A 15,194-nucleotide genomic window follows, 5' to 3' on the forward strand; every position below is an offset into this window, starting at 1 on the left:
ATGAGAATGAGATGTTAAATATTATTAATTAATTAATTATGGTTATATTTGATTAATGTGATATATGTCTACATTTGTAGAGTTTACGGATGTTAATATGTGATCATTTAATGCTACCGGATCCGTACAATCAAATTGTGGAGGGGCATTTTACGGGAGACTGATTTTTATCATGTTTTTCATATTGAAGTAATCCAATGTCAGTCGGCATTGGTTAATGCTCTGATTGAGAGATGGCGACGCGAGACTCACACGTTTCATTTTCCAATTGGTGAGTGTGTTGTGACATTGGAGATATAAAGTTGAATTGGTCCCTGTTCACACTAAACAAGTGATATCAAGTTAATCAGTTTCAATATCATAAGTCTAGTACTTCAAAGTCCCAAGTACATGCTCATGAACATTCATGCCACATATATCAGTTAGATAACCTAATTTAGCATGTATAAACACCCAGAGTATGTTCAGAAATATAGTCAGTCCGTCCCTCAAGCTCTACAGGAACGAACTGCTCTGATACCATAATGTAACACCCTACCACATAAAGCTTTTGAAAGTTGGTTTAAGCAAATCGTGAAAAATAAAAGCACAACGCTCAAGACAATGATTACTTGCATACAAAGAAAGTTTAGATACATACATATATAATAGGATCGGAGTGTCAAGGATACAAAATAGTCAAGCTCCAGGCTCAACCTGCGAAACTACGGTTGGCCGGAGAATATATATATATATAATCCCAAGATACAAAATGCTCAAAACATACCCTATGTCTCCATCAAACCTTTATGAGGCATAAAAGTAAAACATATATATACGGAGAGTTCTATGCATATAGATATATTTAAACATAACAAGATACAACATCCAAGAGCCCCACTTCGCTGCAGAGTAAGTCCAGACGCCTAGTGAGGTGGTTCTCGACCTGCATCTGAAAAAGACGCATGAGATGAGAACCGGGGTTCTCAGCATGGTAATGGTGCCAGCATGCATAATATATAAGGTCCCGCAAAAGTTAAAGGCGATCCTAGAACTCCGACACTCAGATATAAAGCTTAGAGTTAAAGTTTAAAACCTTAATACAAGGTGAGCTATTTAAGGTTCCTAAGTCTAACTCAATTCTACTTATTCCCTCAACTTCTCGCCTTCCTCCAATTCTCCAAAACTCCGGTACATAGACAAGCAACACAGACAAAGCAAATACAAGTAGGATACAGATACGGCAAGTAGCAAATATAGCAGGTAAGCATAATAATCACAAAGGCAAGCCCAATTAATGCACAATCAAACAAAACACACATACATATGATGTATGCCTACCCTATGGCTGATGAGTCTCATCTATCAGTTATAAAGCCAGCCCGACATGTCCGGTAGCTAACCTTGGACAGTCCCTCATGCGCGCATCCCCAAGAATCTATATATAGCTTTTTCTCAATCATAATCAAATTCAGCTCATTGGAAAAATTTTCGGAGAGTTAAAATGTCCAACCACATCTTGCGACGTAGGGTCAACAGAGTATCGAGTCTTGACCTGGAGCAAGTGGTGGCAAGCCACTGCATCTATCAAGGAAAACCCATATCTTAGATAGTTTTGACATGCATAAGCCACATGTTCATCAAATTTCAATCATCCAATCACAATATTTATCAATTATATAACATTTATGCACTTCTCAATCATAATTCATCATATCTCAAACTTTCTTCACTTCCAAGTTACCACCCCTTCATAGTTCAACCCCCTTTATTATCATCACAAATAAGTTTTAGGATCTTGTAGAGTAAAAAATAGAGGTTAAGAAGTTTGAGATCATGTTAAAATCACAAAATACAATGTTGCCGAAAAACAAGGTCCTGCGTACGCATGAATGGTCTTGCGTACGAGGGGGTGTATTTTAACCCTACTTGCATACGCATGTACACTCCTGCGTACGCAGGTTATTAAAACAGAATAAAATGCCCGCATCGCGTGCGAGTGTCTGCGTACGCAACCCCTTACATTTATATTCTGGCGTACGCATGCACCTTCTCGCGTACGCAGGACATCAAAACAGAATAAAATGCCCACGTCACGTCTGTGTTTGCGTACGCGAGTTCTGCACAATGGCAAAAATTTGTTAAGTGCTGCAGAATCAACCTTTACACATCAAACTTTCGACGCGCATAACTTTTTTGTTAGAAATCTTTTTAGTCCGTTCTTCGAATGGCGTAAACTTTACGGATCCAATTTTCATTTAAGACAAGTTTGGAAAAGTTTGGGAGTCCGTGAGCCGAGTTATAGCTTGCGGAAATTAGGTGAAAAATCAATTTTTCTCAACAAATCTCAAACCTCTATTTTTACCAATTCCATAGCTCAAAACCAGCACTCCAAGCTTTTAAACAGCATCAAAATATACCAAACCACATACCAATACTCACATTCATTTCATAGCACCCCAATACACAACTTCAACAAGTTTAACCTCAACAATTCACATTCAATAAAACCTTATACTCAATCATCAGTATATCATTCTTGTTCATTAAAATCATCATTTCATCAACCATCCACCACATTCATATCATTCACCAACCTAACGAATATCCACATCAAACAACACATATTACATTAACTAAAACCACTAAATATGCACCAAACACACAATTCAACCTATCCTAAGTTTTCACAAAACATTATATATTACATACGAGAAACCAAAATCATACCTTGACCAATTTCTCCGTAAACCAGAGACACCTTAAATTGGAACTAAAACCCAGCCTCTAAAGTTCCCAACCTCCAAGATTTCAGCACTCAAGGTTCAACCAAGCTTCCAACCTCCACAATTGTGTTCCAAAATTACATATATACTTCCTAATACATATTATTACATCCATATATAAAATTTCAATACTCAACCACAAATAATCAAGGAATTTACTAAGGTTTGAGAACCCTTAACTTACCCATGCTTCAATTGAACAAAATCCGCTAATCCCTCAAGCTTAATTTGAGCCTAAATACCAAGACATCAAATTTCAATAACTAAACTCCCAAATTTTTTAAAATTAGGGGGGGATGAGAGGCTGAGATGAAACAAGGTTCTTTACCGAAATTAGTTACCGGGCTTTGTAGAGCTTGATGCAGTGAATGTGTGGCCGCAGACGGTGCAGCGATCGGAGCTCAGAATTAAGAGTTATGTGGATTTGAATTCAATTCAAGGGTTTGTAATTTGGGAGTGTTCTTCCCCTCTTTTGCTGAGCGTTTTAGCATTTCTCATATGAAGAAGAAGGCAAATGAGCTGAAGCTCATATGCATAAGTGGATTGGTTGGGCCCTTGGGCTCGGTTTGGACTCGATTCGGCCTAATTTTGGACTAAAATCTTTAAAATTATTGTCAAAATTTATATTTTAATTAAATCTACCTCATTAAATTATAAAATTTAATTTTTTAATTTCTTTGTTTAATAATTAATAGCTAATTATTCACTAATTACGCGGGGTTTACATCCTACCCACCTAAATAAGAATTTTGCTCACAAAATCAAATTTAGTTACCTGAAAATAAATATGGATAATCCTTCCGCATTTCGGATTCGAATTCCCAAGTATGTTTCTCAATTCCATCCTGACTCCAAGCGACTTTAACCAATGAAACCTCTTTTCTGCGTAATCATTTGATGCTGGTGTCGTCAATTCTAACCGGAATTACTTGAAGTGTCAAATCTTCTCTTACTTGAACCGATTCAGGTTCCAGGACATGACTGGCATCAGGAGTATACTTCCGAAGCTGCGACACGTGAAACACGTTGTGCAGGTTCGAAAGATGCGGGGGTAAGGCTATTCAGAAAGCTACCGGTCCAATTCTCTTTAGAATCTGAAACGAACCGATATAACGAGGGTTTAGCTTCTTGGTTTTTATCGCTCTACCCAATCCGGTTGTTGGTGTGACCTTTAGGAAAACATGCTCTCCTTCCTCAAACTCTAAAGGCTTTTGCCTTTGATTGGCGTAGCTTTTCTAGCGGCTCTGAGCAGTAAGCATTCAGTTTCATAATTTCTTGATTTGTTCGATAGTTTCAGCTACATACTCAGGCCCTAACAAGCTTGTTTTCCCAGCTTCATACCAGCTTAGCAGAGATTGGGACTTTTTTCCATACAGCGCCTCATACGGAGTCATTCCGATGCTCGCATGGTAACTGTTGTTATACGCAAACTCCACTAGCGGCATATACCGATCCTAGCTCGCCAGCTGGTCCAAAACACAAGCCCTCAATATATCCTCTAACGTTTGGATTGTCCTTTCTGATAGGCCATCAGTTTGAGAATGGTACGCCGTACTTAAGCTCAACTGAGTCCCAAACGCCCGTTGGAAAGCTCCCCAGAATCTAGAATTGAAACCAGGATCTATCTCGGAGATTATGATGGTAGGCACGCCATGCAACCTTACAATTTTCTTGATGTACAAACATGCTAGCTCTTCTAAGGTACAATTCATTCAAACGGGTAAAAAGTGAGCCGACTTTGTCAGTCGATCCACAATCACCCAAACAGTGTCAAATCCAGCTCGAGTTCTTGGCAAACCTGACGAAAAATCTATTGCGATGCTCTCCCATTTCCATTGTGAAATTTCTAAAGGTTGAAGGGTTCCATATGGTTTCTGGTGTCCAATTTTGACTTTCTGACAGGTTAAGCACTTAGAAACGTGCGACGCTACATCACCCTTCATTCCTGGCCACCAAAACATCGCCTTCAGATCATGGTACATCTTGGTACTTCCCAGGTGGATAGAGAACCCGCTCCTTTGTGCCTCCTTCAAGATATCTTGCCTCAAATTCCCAACATTCGGCACGCAAATCCAACCCTTGTACCTCCATATTCCGTCTCCATCCCACGAAACTCCCCATCACTTTCCTTTCTCAATTGCTGACAACATTTTCTGTAACTCCTAATCGTCTTGTTAAGCTTTTAAGATTTCAGACTTAAAATCACTTGAAACTTGCAATTGACTTAAACACATAGTTTCAGACACTTCTCTGGCACCCAAGTTCAGATTCTCAAACGCTTTTAGCAACTATTCTTCTCGAAGTATCATCCAAGCAACACATAACGACTTTCGGCTCAAAGCGTCTGCCACGATATTATCTTTTCCTGGGTGGTAGTTTAACTCGAAATCATAATTCTTTAGCAACTCCATTCGCCTCCTCTAACCCATATTTAGTTCTTTCTGATCGAAAAGATACTTTAAACTCTTGTGGTCCAAGAAGACTTGAAACTTGATGCCATATAGATAATGTCTCCAAGCTTTCAGAGCAAACACAACCGCAGTAAGTTCTAGATCGTGAGTCAAATAATTCGTTTCGTGCGGTCTCAACTGCCGTGAAGCGTATGCCACGACATTATGGTGTTGCATCAGCACACACCCCAGACCCTTCAATGATGCGTTACAGTATACCTTAAAAGGTTCGTTAGGCTCAGGCAACACCAACACAGGCGATGTAGTTAATTTCTGCTTCAATGCTTGAAAAATTTTCTCGTATTCAGAGGTGCAAACGACGCGTCTTTCCTGGTCAGCTTAGTTAAAGGCAACGCAAGTTGTGAAAAACCTTTGATAAACCTTTGGTAATAACCCGCCAAACCTAAGAAACTCCTGATTTTCATCACAGAAGTTGGTCACCCCCAGTCCATTACCGCCTCAACTTTAGTAGGATCCACAACAATTCCTTGTTGACTTACCACATGACCAAGAAACTTCACCTTATCCTTCCAGAATTCGTATTTAGATAGCTTCAAGTACAATTTTCTTTCCTTCAGAATCTGTAGCACAATTCGCAAGTGCTCTGCATATTCTTCTTCGATTTTGGAATAGATGAGGATGTCATCAATGAAGACGACGACGAATTTGTCCAAGAACGGACAATAAATCCGGTTCATGTAGTCCATAAACACCAACGGGGCATTGGTTAACCCGAAAGACATTACCGTATATTCATAGTGGCTGTAACGAGTTCTAAAAGCAGTCTTCGGAATGTCTTCGTCTCTTACCCTTATCTGGTGATAACCAGATCTAAGGTCAATCTTAGAAAATACTCCAGCACCCTGCAGTTGGTCCATCAGATCGTCGATTCTTGGTAATAGATATTTATTTTTCACAGTGACCTTGTTCAGTTGTCAATAATCCACACACGAACTCATACTCCCATCCTTCTTTTTCACTAGTAATACTGGCACTCCCCACGGAGAAACACTCGATCAGATGGAATTTTACTCATCAGTTCTTCCAGCTAAGATTTAAGTTCAGTCAATTCCAACGGCGACATTCGATAAGGAGCAATTGAGATTGGCCCAGCTCCAAGCACCAACTCAATCGCAAATTCAATTTCTCGAGAAGGAGGAAATTCGGGAATGTCGTCTGAAAATATTTCAGGAAATTCGTTCACAATCAGAATCCGATCTAAACTTTACTCCTTTCCCGACACATTTGCAGCTAATAGCATAACACCCTGACATTCACACCCACTATAGTTTATTATAACGGATTTCAGATAGTAACCCTTCGCCATAACCGATCCTTCCGACCCTTCCGAAATAAATTGCAACGACCGTTCAAAATAATCAAGCAGAACACGATTCTTAGATAACCAATCCAATCATAAAATGAGATCAAGACCAGTCATCGGCAGACAAATCAGATCATAGACAAAATCTCGTTGTTTAACTCAGAACGGAACTTGGGGACAGCCTAATCTAGTCACAATAGCTTTAGAAGTAGCATTATGCACTCTCAATTCATAGGCTAATACAACTATCTTCAGTCCTAACTCACTAGCCTTCTCGAATGCTATAAACAAGTGTGATGCTCCAGTATCAAATAAGGCATTTAAAGTTTTACCAGTCATTTTACAATTACCTCTAATCAGTGTCTCAGATCTCTCAGCATAGTAATGGTGTCAGCATACATAATATATAAAGTCCCGAAAAAGCTAGAGGCGATCCTAGAACTCCGACTTTCAGATATAAAGCTTAGAGTTAAAGTTTAAAACCTTAATACAAGGTGAGCTATCTAAGGTTCCTAAGTCTAACTCAATTTTATTTATTCCCTCAACTTCTCGCCTTCTTCCAATCCTCCAAAACTCCGGTACACAGACAAGCAATACAGACAAAGCAAACACAAGTAGGATATAGATACGGCAAGTAGCAAATATAGTAGGTAAGCATAATAATCACATAGGCAAGCCCAATTAATGCACAATCAAACAAAACACACATATGCATATGATGTAGGCCTGTCATATAGCTGATGAGTCTCATCTGTCGGTTATAAAGCCAGCCCGACATGTCCGATAGCTAACCCTGGACAGTCCCTAGTGCGCGCATCCCCAAGAGTCTATGCATAGTTTTTTCTCAATCATAATCAAATTCAGCTCATTGGGAGAATTTCCGGGGAGTTAAAGTTTCCAGCCACATCTTGCGACGTAGGATCAACAGAGTGTCGAGTCTCGACCTAGAGCAAGTGGGGGCAAGCCACTGCATCTACCCAGAAAAACTCGTATCTCAGATAATAAGAAGTGCACAAGCCAATATATCATTCATATTCATTTATTCAATATCATTGTGGCCAATATTCATCAATTATATAACATTTTCGCACTTTTCAATCATAATTCATCATATCTCAAACTTTCTTCACTTCCAAGTTACCACCCTCTTCATAGTTCAACACCCTTCATTATCATTACAATTAAGTTTTAGGGTCTTGGAGAGTAAAAAATAAGAGTTTAGAAGTTTGAAATCATGTTAAAATCACAATATAAAATGTTGCTGAAAAACAGGGTCCTGCGTACGCATGGATGGTCTCGCGTACGCGGGGTGCATTTTTACCCTGCTTGCATACGCATATACACTCCCGCGTACGCGGGACATTAAAACAGAATAAAATGCCCGCGTCGCGTGCAAGTGTTCGCATAAACAACCCCTTACATTTACATTCTCGCATACGCATGCACCCTCTCGCGTACGCGGGACATTAAACAGAATAAAATGCCCACGTCGCGTGTGTGCTCGCGTATAACTTGTTAAGTGCTGCAGAATCCGCCTTTACACACCAAACTTCCAACGCATATAACTTTTCCATTAGAAACCATTTTTAGTTCATTCTTCGAACGGCGTCAACTTCACGGACCCAATTTTCATTTATGACAAGTTTGAAAAAGTCTGGGAGTCCGTGAGCCGAGTTATAGCTCGCCGAAGTTCGGTCAAAAATCAGCTTTTCTCAACAAATCTCAAACCTCTATTTTTAACAATTCCATAGCTCAAAACCAGCACTCCAAGCTTTTAAACAGCATCAAAATATACCAAACCACATCCCAATACTCACATTCATTTCATAGCACCCCAATACACAACTTCAACAAGTTTAACCTCAACAAATTCACATTCAATACAACCTTGTGCTAAATCATCAATATATCATTCTTGTGCATTAAAATCATCATTTCATCAACCATCCACCACATTCATATCATTCACCAACCTAACGAATATCCACATCAAATCAACACATATTACATTAACTAAAAGCACTAAATATGCACAAAACACACAATTCAACCCATCCGGTCGTCTAGCCTAAGTTTTCACAAAACATTATATATTACATACGGAAAACCAAAACCATACATTGAACAATTTCTCCCTAAACCAAAGACACCTCAAATTGGCACCAAAACTCAGCCTCCAAGATTTCAACACTCACGGTTCAACCTCCAAGATTTCAACACTCACGGTTCAACCAATCTTCCAACCTCCACAATTGTGTTCCAAAATCACATATACACTTTCTAATACATTTTATTACATCCATATATAAAATTTCAATACTCAAACACAAATAATTATGGAATTTACTAGGGTTTGAGAATTCTTACCTTACCCGTGCCTCAATTGAACAAAACCCGCTAATCCCTCAAGCTTAATTTGAGCCTAAATACCAAACATCAAATTTCAATAACCAAACTCCTAAATTTTTGAAAATTAGGGAGGATGAGAGGCTGAGATGAAAACAAGTTTTCTTACCGAAATTAGTTACTGGGCTTTGTAGAGCTCGACGCGGTGAATGCGTGGCTGCAAACGGTGCGGCAATCGAAACTCGAAGTTGAGAGTTATGTGGATTTGAATTCAATTCAAGGGTTTGTAACTTGGGAGTGTTCTTCCCCTCTTTTGCTGAGTGAGCCTAATTTTGGCCAAAATCTTTAAAATTAGTGTCAAAATTCATATTCTAATTAATTCTACTTCATTAAATTGTAAAATTCAATTTTCTAATTTCTTTTATTAATAATTAATTTATTATCTAATTATTCACTAATTATGTGGGATTTATAATAAGTGGGAAGGGAAGTAGGATTGGAGTGGGAAGCATTGTGATCAGAGGAGGGATGTTCGATGGGAGGCCTTTGAATTCATCCTTGTCCCAGAAATCGAAGGTGGTGGGCAGCAGTTTCGGGAGATCGGAGGGTGCGGGTTTGGGATTGTGTTGGGGATCGATGGGGGTAGGAAGAGTGAGGTCAGTTGTGAGAGATTGGGAAGGTAGAGAGTGGAGAATGGTGGGATCGATAGAAGCGTTTTCGAGTTTGTCGTTTTCAGCTTCGAATCCCTCGACATGGCACGCGGCGCTGTGACGTGTTCTGTGAAGGGAGAGGCGGCGCTTGTGGTGGCTGCTGGCTTTCGACGGACATCGACGGTGGGTGGCGGTTGGAAGGAAGCAGAAGAAGAAAAAAAGGAGGGTAGAACCAGCGCATTAAGGGCGGCAGCGGCCAGAGGTTGATGGCTTCTGTTTCTTCTGCTTTTGATTTTGATTCTACTTTTATTGTTGCTATGCTTCTGATTCTGATTCTATTTCTTTGAATTTGTTGTTGTGTTTCTAATTTTATTGTTCTTCTGATTTCATTGTTCTTTGATTTCTTGTGTTTTTTTGATATGTTCTTATTGTGCTATTAATGATGAAAAAGAAGAAAAAAAAAGAGATGCTGCTGTGATGGAAAGAAAAAATTGGGAAATTTAGTGTAGAAGAAGAAGGATATTTTGGTTCGAATGACGATTTTAAAATTAAGTTAAATCTTAAAGACGATTTTGTATGCAAAAAAATATTGAGAACGAAAAAATTTTTTAACCTATACCTTAGAAATCAAAATCGTACTTAACCCTAAATATTACTTTTAAATTTTTCTCAACGAGTTTGCTCAACGTGTGTGTACATTTGTGAAACCAGGTGTGGACTGCTTATTTTGAAGGAAAGAATCATATTGATTCTTTTATTGGAGACATGGGCTCACGGGGAGCTAGTGCAGTAAGAATACATGGAAGGTCACGTCAAGAACTGCATGTCCTGAACTTTCTCAAATAATGTTATTGGTATTACTATTGTTGACTGGAGATGCTTTGCAATAAACCCAAAAAGAATCTCAACTAATGTTAAAGCGATAAGAATCTTTGGATAAAGAGGTCTTGCCATTTAGTGATCCGAGAGAGTCCCAAATAGGAAAAGTGGGCAGCAATCATAAGGACCATAGGAGATAGAGGATAGACAATAAAGATAGGAACATATATCCGTAAGGGTATCTTTCATAATCGTTTATTTTGTTAGTATTGGTAATACAACAACAACAACAAAACTTTATTCCACTAAATTAGATTGGTTACATTAATTAAATGACATTATTAAACTCTATCATATATCATGTCTACAGAGAAATCATTTACATATAGATCCCGTTTACCATCTCATTGATGATCTTCCTCTATCTTTCACCTCTTGTCTATTTTCCATCTCATCCACTCTCCTGACTAAGTACACTCTATCGGTCTTCTTCTCACATGTCTAAATTACCTGAGACGCGGTTCTACCATCTTTTCCACAATAGGTGCTACTCTGACTCTCTTTCTTATATCTTCGTTCTTTATTCTATCCTATCGCATATGATCACTCATTCATCTCAACATTTTCATCTCTGTCACGTTTATGTTTGTACTCCTCTTTAACCACCCAACACTCTGTACCATAAAACATAGTCAGTCTGATAGCAGTGCGATAGAATTTACCTTTATGTTTTAAAGACATTTTTTTGTCACATATAAAACCAAACACACTCCATTAATTTGACTGGATCCTATTATTTACATCATGTTCAATCTCTCCATTATCCTGTATGATGCACTTAAGATACTTAAAATTTTTAACTATTCGTATGATGTTTTCTCCAATCTACACCTCTGTATGAGTTTTTCCTTTGGCGGCCGAACTTACATTCCATATATTTTGTCTTACTACGGCTTATGCGCAGACCATACACTTCTATAGTTTCTCTTCATAAATCCAACTTCTTATTTAGGTCTTCCCTTGACTCTTCCCTTGACTCTTACTACGGCTTATGCGCAGATCATACACTTCTACAGCTTCTCTCCATAAATCCAACTTCTTATTTAGGTCTTCCCTTGACTCTTCCATAAAAACGATATCATCAGCAAAAAATATACACCATAGCACAAGCTCTTCGATATGCTCTGTGAGTACTCTCAAGACTAATGTAAAAAAGTAAAGACTTAAAGATAATCCCTGATGTAATCTTATATCAATAAAAAATCTCTCTATTACACCACATTGAGTCTTCACACTAGTTATAGCTCATTATACATGTCTTTAATTATAAGATATATGCAATCCTTATTCTCTTCCTTTCTAAAACCTTTCATAAAATATTTTTATATGGTGATTGTTTATTATTTTATGTTGACAAACAATGTTATTTTGATATAAATATTATTCACAAAAGCAAAGTTGTGTTAGTATATTTTCAAAGCAAGAGATGTAACCAAATATTTATCACTATTCACAATTATTAGGAACTAGTAACATGCTTACCGATTTTCGTATTTATGCAATTAAAACGATTAAATATAAATTTTAAAATTTATACTTAAGAGTTAAGTTTTAAAATGCAAGCAGAATATTTTCTAATTTTAGTTCGAATGAGAAATTGCTTCTTCAAGAGACAAGTTCCGGTGGTCAGAAAGAGGTCTTGCTGTCTCGGGAGTTTTTAAGTTACAATTCTTTAACGCTATTTATCGATGGTGATCTCATTCCCTAGTGACTCAAGACCAAATCACAACCAAATAAACTCTAGAATTACAATTTACATGCAATATTGTTAGACACCTAAATCTGGTCAGCAATATTAACCATAAAGTTCTTGGGAAATGCAAATATTATCATTTCCAGTTTCCACTTACCAAAGAAAAACTATTTGTATACTGACATCCCAAACCTGGGTAACAGTTACATAAGGAGAAGAAAACCTTACGATATGATTCTTAGCGAGGGTGGGCAACTGTGTTGACATTGGGTTGGCTTCATGATCGGGTAATGGCATGGCATCAATCTCTACCAAACTTATAGCCCCACTCTATAGCCAACTTTCCCTGCACTTCAAATAAGTAATGAATTCAGTACTGAACATATGACGAAATCTCTTGCACTAAATTCTGGTTATGCAGAGACCTCTACAGTTGTAGGAAAACTTCAATAGCAACAGCAACGACACTATTGGGGTGCCATAATCGGACATTCTAAAGCTAAGCAAACTCGTACGTCGCACAACGCCCCTCCCCTCCCCTCCAACCCCAAAAGAAAGTCTAGTCTAGTTAATAAAAGTAAACTAAAACTAGCCATCAGAAATTAATCATGAATGCTTGATTAAACATACCTATCAACTCTGAATGGTTTGTCTATCAACAGCCAAAATAATGACGCACCGTGAGAGGCAGCTAGTCCACGTAAATGATACCTTCATCAGGATCTACATCATCCCAATTATCATCATCATGCGCTGATGAATCCAAGAGCTCCCCGTTTTGATTCTCCAAACTCTTCTCATTTTTTATTTTATCTAATATTGCAATCACCTGAAATTTTGAAATGGTGGATGCATCAAATCAGTAATCGCTCACAGAAAAGAAAACAAAAGTGTCCTAAAAGTTGCTCAAACTTGGGGCAAAAAAATGCCATGCATAAGTGAGCACTTGCTACAGAAGCATGCTGGTGAATGATGACATATATGTTTATACCAGAATACAAGAAAGAGTAACAAGCAAGTTTATTATGAGCTATGTTACATATATTCTAAAGAAAATTGCAAAATTTGGGATCTTGATAAAGAAGAGAGGAGGAAGAGAATGTGGAAGGAGCAACAGATGTGTAACCATATAATCTTACCCTGCTTCCTCTCTCAAAAGACTCATCCTCTATAAAGCGTATCTCAGGAGTCAAGCGAAGCTTCATACGCCTGCCGAGCACACTGCGGACGTATTTGGCCTTAGACTTCAATCCAGCCATCGCAACTTCCTTCCCTCTTTCATCTCCAAAAACGGACACATACACCTTAACCACCTATCATTGTTGAGCAATCAAATTACACGTAAACAAAGCACAGAAATTGATGCTGTTCCAAATCAATTAGGTGAGCAAGGAATCATCCAAATATAAGTTGTTGATGATGGAAAAGACACAAAACAGTATACCTGCAAGTCGGAAGAGACTTCAACATCACTTATGGTGGTCAGAGATGAGAGGTAGCGGTCAGCGCCCAAGGAAGCTTCTGGAAGAACCGCGAACTGCAAGACTTTGTCTGTGAGGAGCATATCAGAAAGCTCCCTCTGAATCTGCTTCGCCACCATCTTCACTCTCCTAGGATTGGCCATGCACCTCACGCTCCTACTCCTACTCCTACCAACAAAATCCTCCCCTGGCTGCCCACTTCCACTAAGACCACGCCTCTGAACAGGGTTCATTGTTGTTGCGGTTGAGCTTGGTGGTGCAAGGATGTGATTCCACCATCCACATGGGCATGGTAATATCAGTGGTGGAGGAAGCAGGTATGTCATTGCTCTCTCAGATTCACCAAACTGCCAAGGTAATAAACTCTCAGTTTTTACATCAACTTCGAAGGAAGATAAAGCATAATTCGTTTTATTGAAAAATCTAGGAAGGAAAATGAGCAAAGGCAATACAAAGAAGGGGAATTCAGGGCAAAACAGAAGAGAAAACAACCTAAAGTTACTATCAAAACCAAACTAATCTACATCCAAAATTATTCAATCATGGTAATAAAATCGCAACTATCAGTATCCGCTGGGCACTCCTTTAATCAAGACACACCTTTAACACCTTCATATGTCGCTCACACAATTGCCAAACTGCCAAGGTAGTAAACTCATAGTTTTTACATCAACTCCGAAGGAAGATAAAAAAGAATAATTCGTTTTACTGAAAAATCTAGGAAGGAAAATGAGAAAAGCCAATACAAAGAAGGGGAATTCAAGGTAAACCAGATGAGGAAACAACATAAAGTTACTATCAAAACCAAACTAATCTACATCCAAACATTATTCAATCATGGTAATAAAATCGCAACTATGAGCACCCTTTAATCAAGACACACCTTTAACACCGTCATATGTTGCTTTAGGGATGTCAACATGGCCGGGCGAGGGCGGGGGAGGCCTCCCTGCTCCCCGTCCCAGAACCCCAAAACCCTCCCCATTCCGGCCCAATCCCCGCCGCGGGAGATAATTGAACCCTATCCCCATTCCCCGTCTCCCTGCAGTCCCCACACGGATCCCATTTCCCATTCCCCAATTCTCTCCATAATTCTTATTAATTGGGTATATATACAATATATAATATTACAATTTACACAATCTAATTAAATAAAAATGAAGAAAGATGTTTAACTGAAAGTATAATTAGCAAAAGAGAGATGAAGCACTCCAATAAATTACAAGTACAAACTATAAGGTGTAGTCTAGTTATTATTGTCTGCCGTGGATGTTCTAAGAGACCACAAATAAATCTATTAAAATCCAACACAAATCAGAGGAGGGAGAGAGGGGAGAGAGATTACCGGATGTAAGCACGGCGGTTATGGAGGAAGTTAAGTTTAGAGGGCGAAGAGAAGGGGACTGACGACAAGGAAGACGAGCAAGCAAGGCAGAGCACGGTGGAGCAGACGCGAGCGGCGGCACCCAAAGAACCAGGGGCAGTGTGTGTGAGTACTGAGGAGTGGTTGGGTCGTGGGTGAGGGCAAGACACCGCAACCAGTGAGGGAGACGACGAGGGGCTGGGAGTGAGTGAATCTGTCAAGAGATTAGTAGGCTAGGCTATA

At 38.9% G+C, this 15,194-nt stretch overlaps 1 protein-coding gene and 1 long non-coding RNA gene across 5 annotated transcripts in view; one reads left to right on the plus strand and one right to left on the minus strand.

Annotated features, from left to right (window-relative positions):
* Positions 1-15,188, minus strand: part of LOC107619175 (probable ribosome-binding factor A, chloroplastic) — a 15,665-nt gene extending 477 nt beyond the window's left edge. The window contains exons 1-5 of one of the 4 annotated variants that reach the window (XM_016321413.1): positions 14,934-15,188; positions 13,552-13,935; positions 13,247-13,420; positions 12,738-12,936; positions 12,127-12,453 (exon numbers count right to left, since the gene is read on the minus strand). In XM_016321413.1, coding sequence (XP_016176899.1) covers positions 12,799-12,936; positions 13,247-13,420; positions 13,552-13,914 — 675 coding nt within the window. In that variant the 5' untranslated portion in view covers positions 13,915-13,935; positions 14,934-15,188 and the 3' untranslated portion in view covers positions 12,127-12,453; positions 12,738-12,798. Of the gene's footprint in view, positions 1-12,126; positions 12,459-12,737; positions 12,937-13,246; positions 13,421-13,551; positions 13,936-14,188; positions 14,219-14,933 lie in introns of those variants that run through there. The other 3 variants (XM_021112684.1, XM_021112685.1, XM_021112686.1) reach the window with 3 other exon arrangements.
* Positions 1,849-10,132, plus strand: LOC110267359. Its single transcript, XR_002354865.1, has 3 exons — positions 1,849-1,861; positions 8,193-8,199; positions 9,409-10,132. It is a non-coding gene; the product is annotated as an uncharacterized LOC110267359 (long non-coding RNA).

The sequence above is a fragment of the Arachis ipaensis genome, chromosome B09, assembly GCF_000816755.2.
Source record: "Arachis ipaensis cultivar K30076 chromosome B09, Araip1.1, whole genome shotgun sequence".
Lineage (NCBI taxonomy): Eukaryota > Viridiplantae > Streptophyta > Magnoliopsida > Fabales > Fabaceae > Arachis > Arachis ipaensis.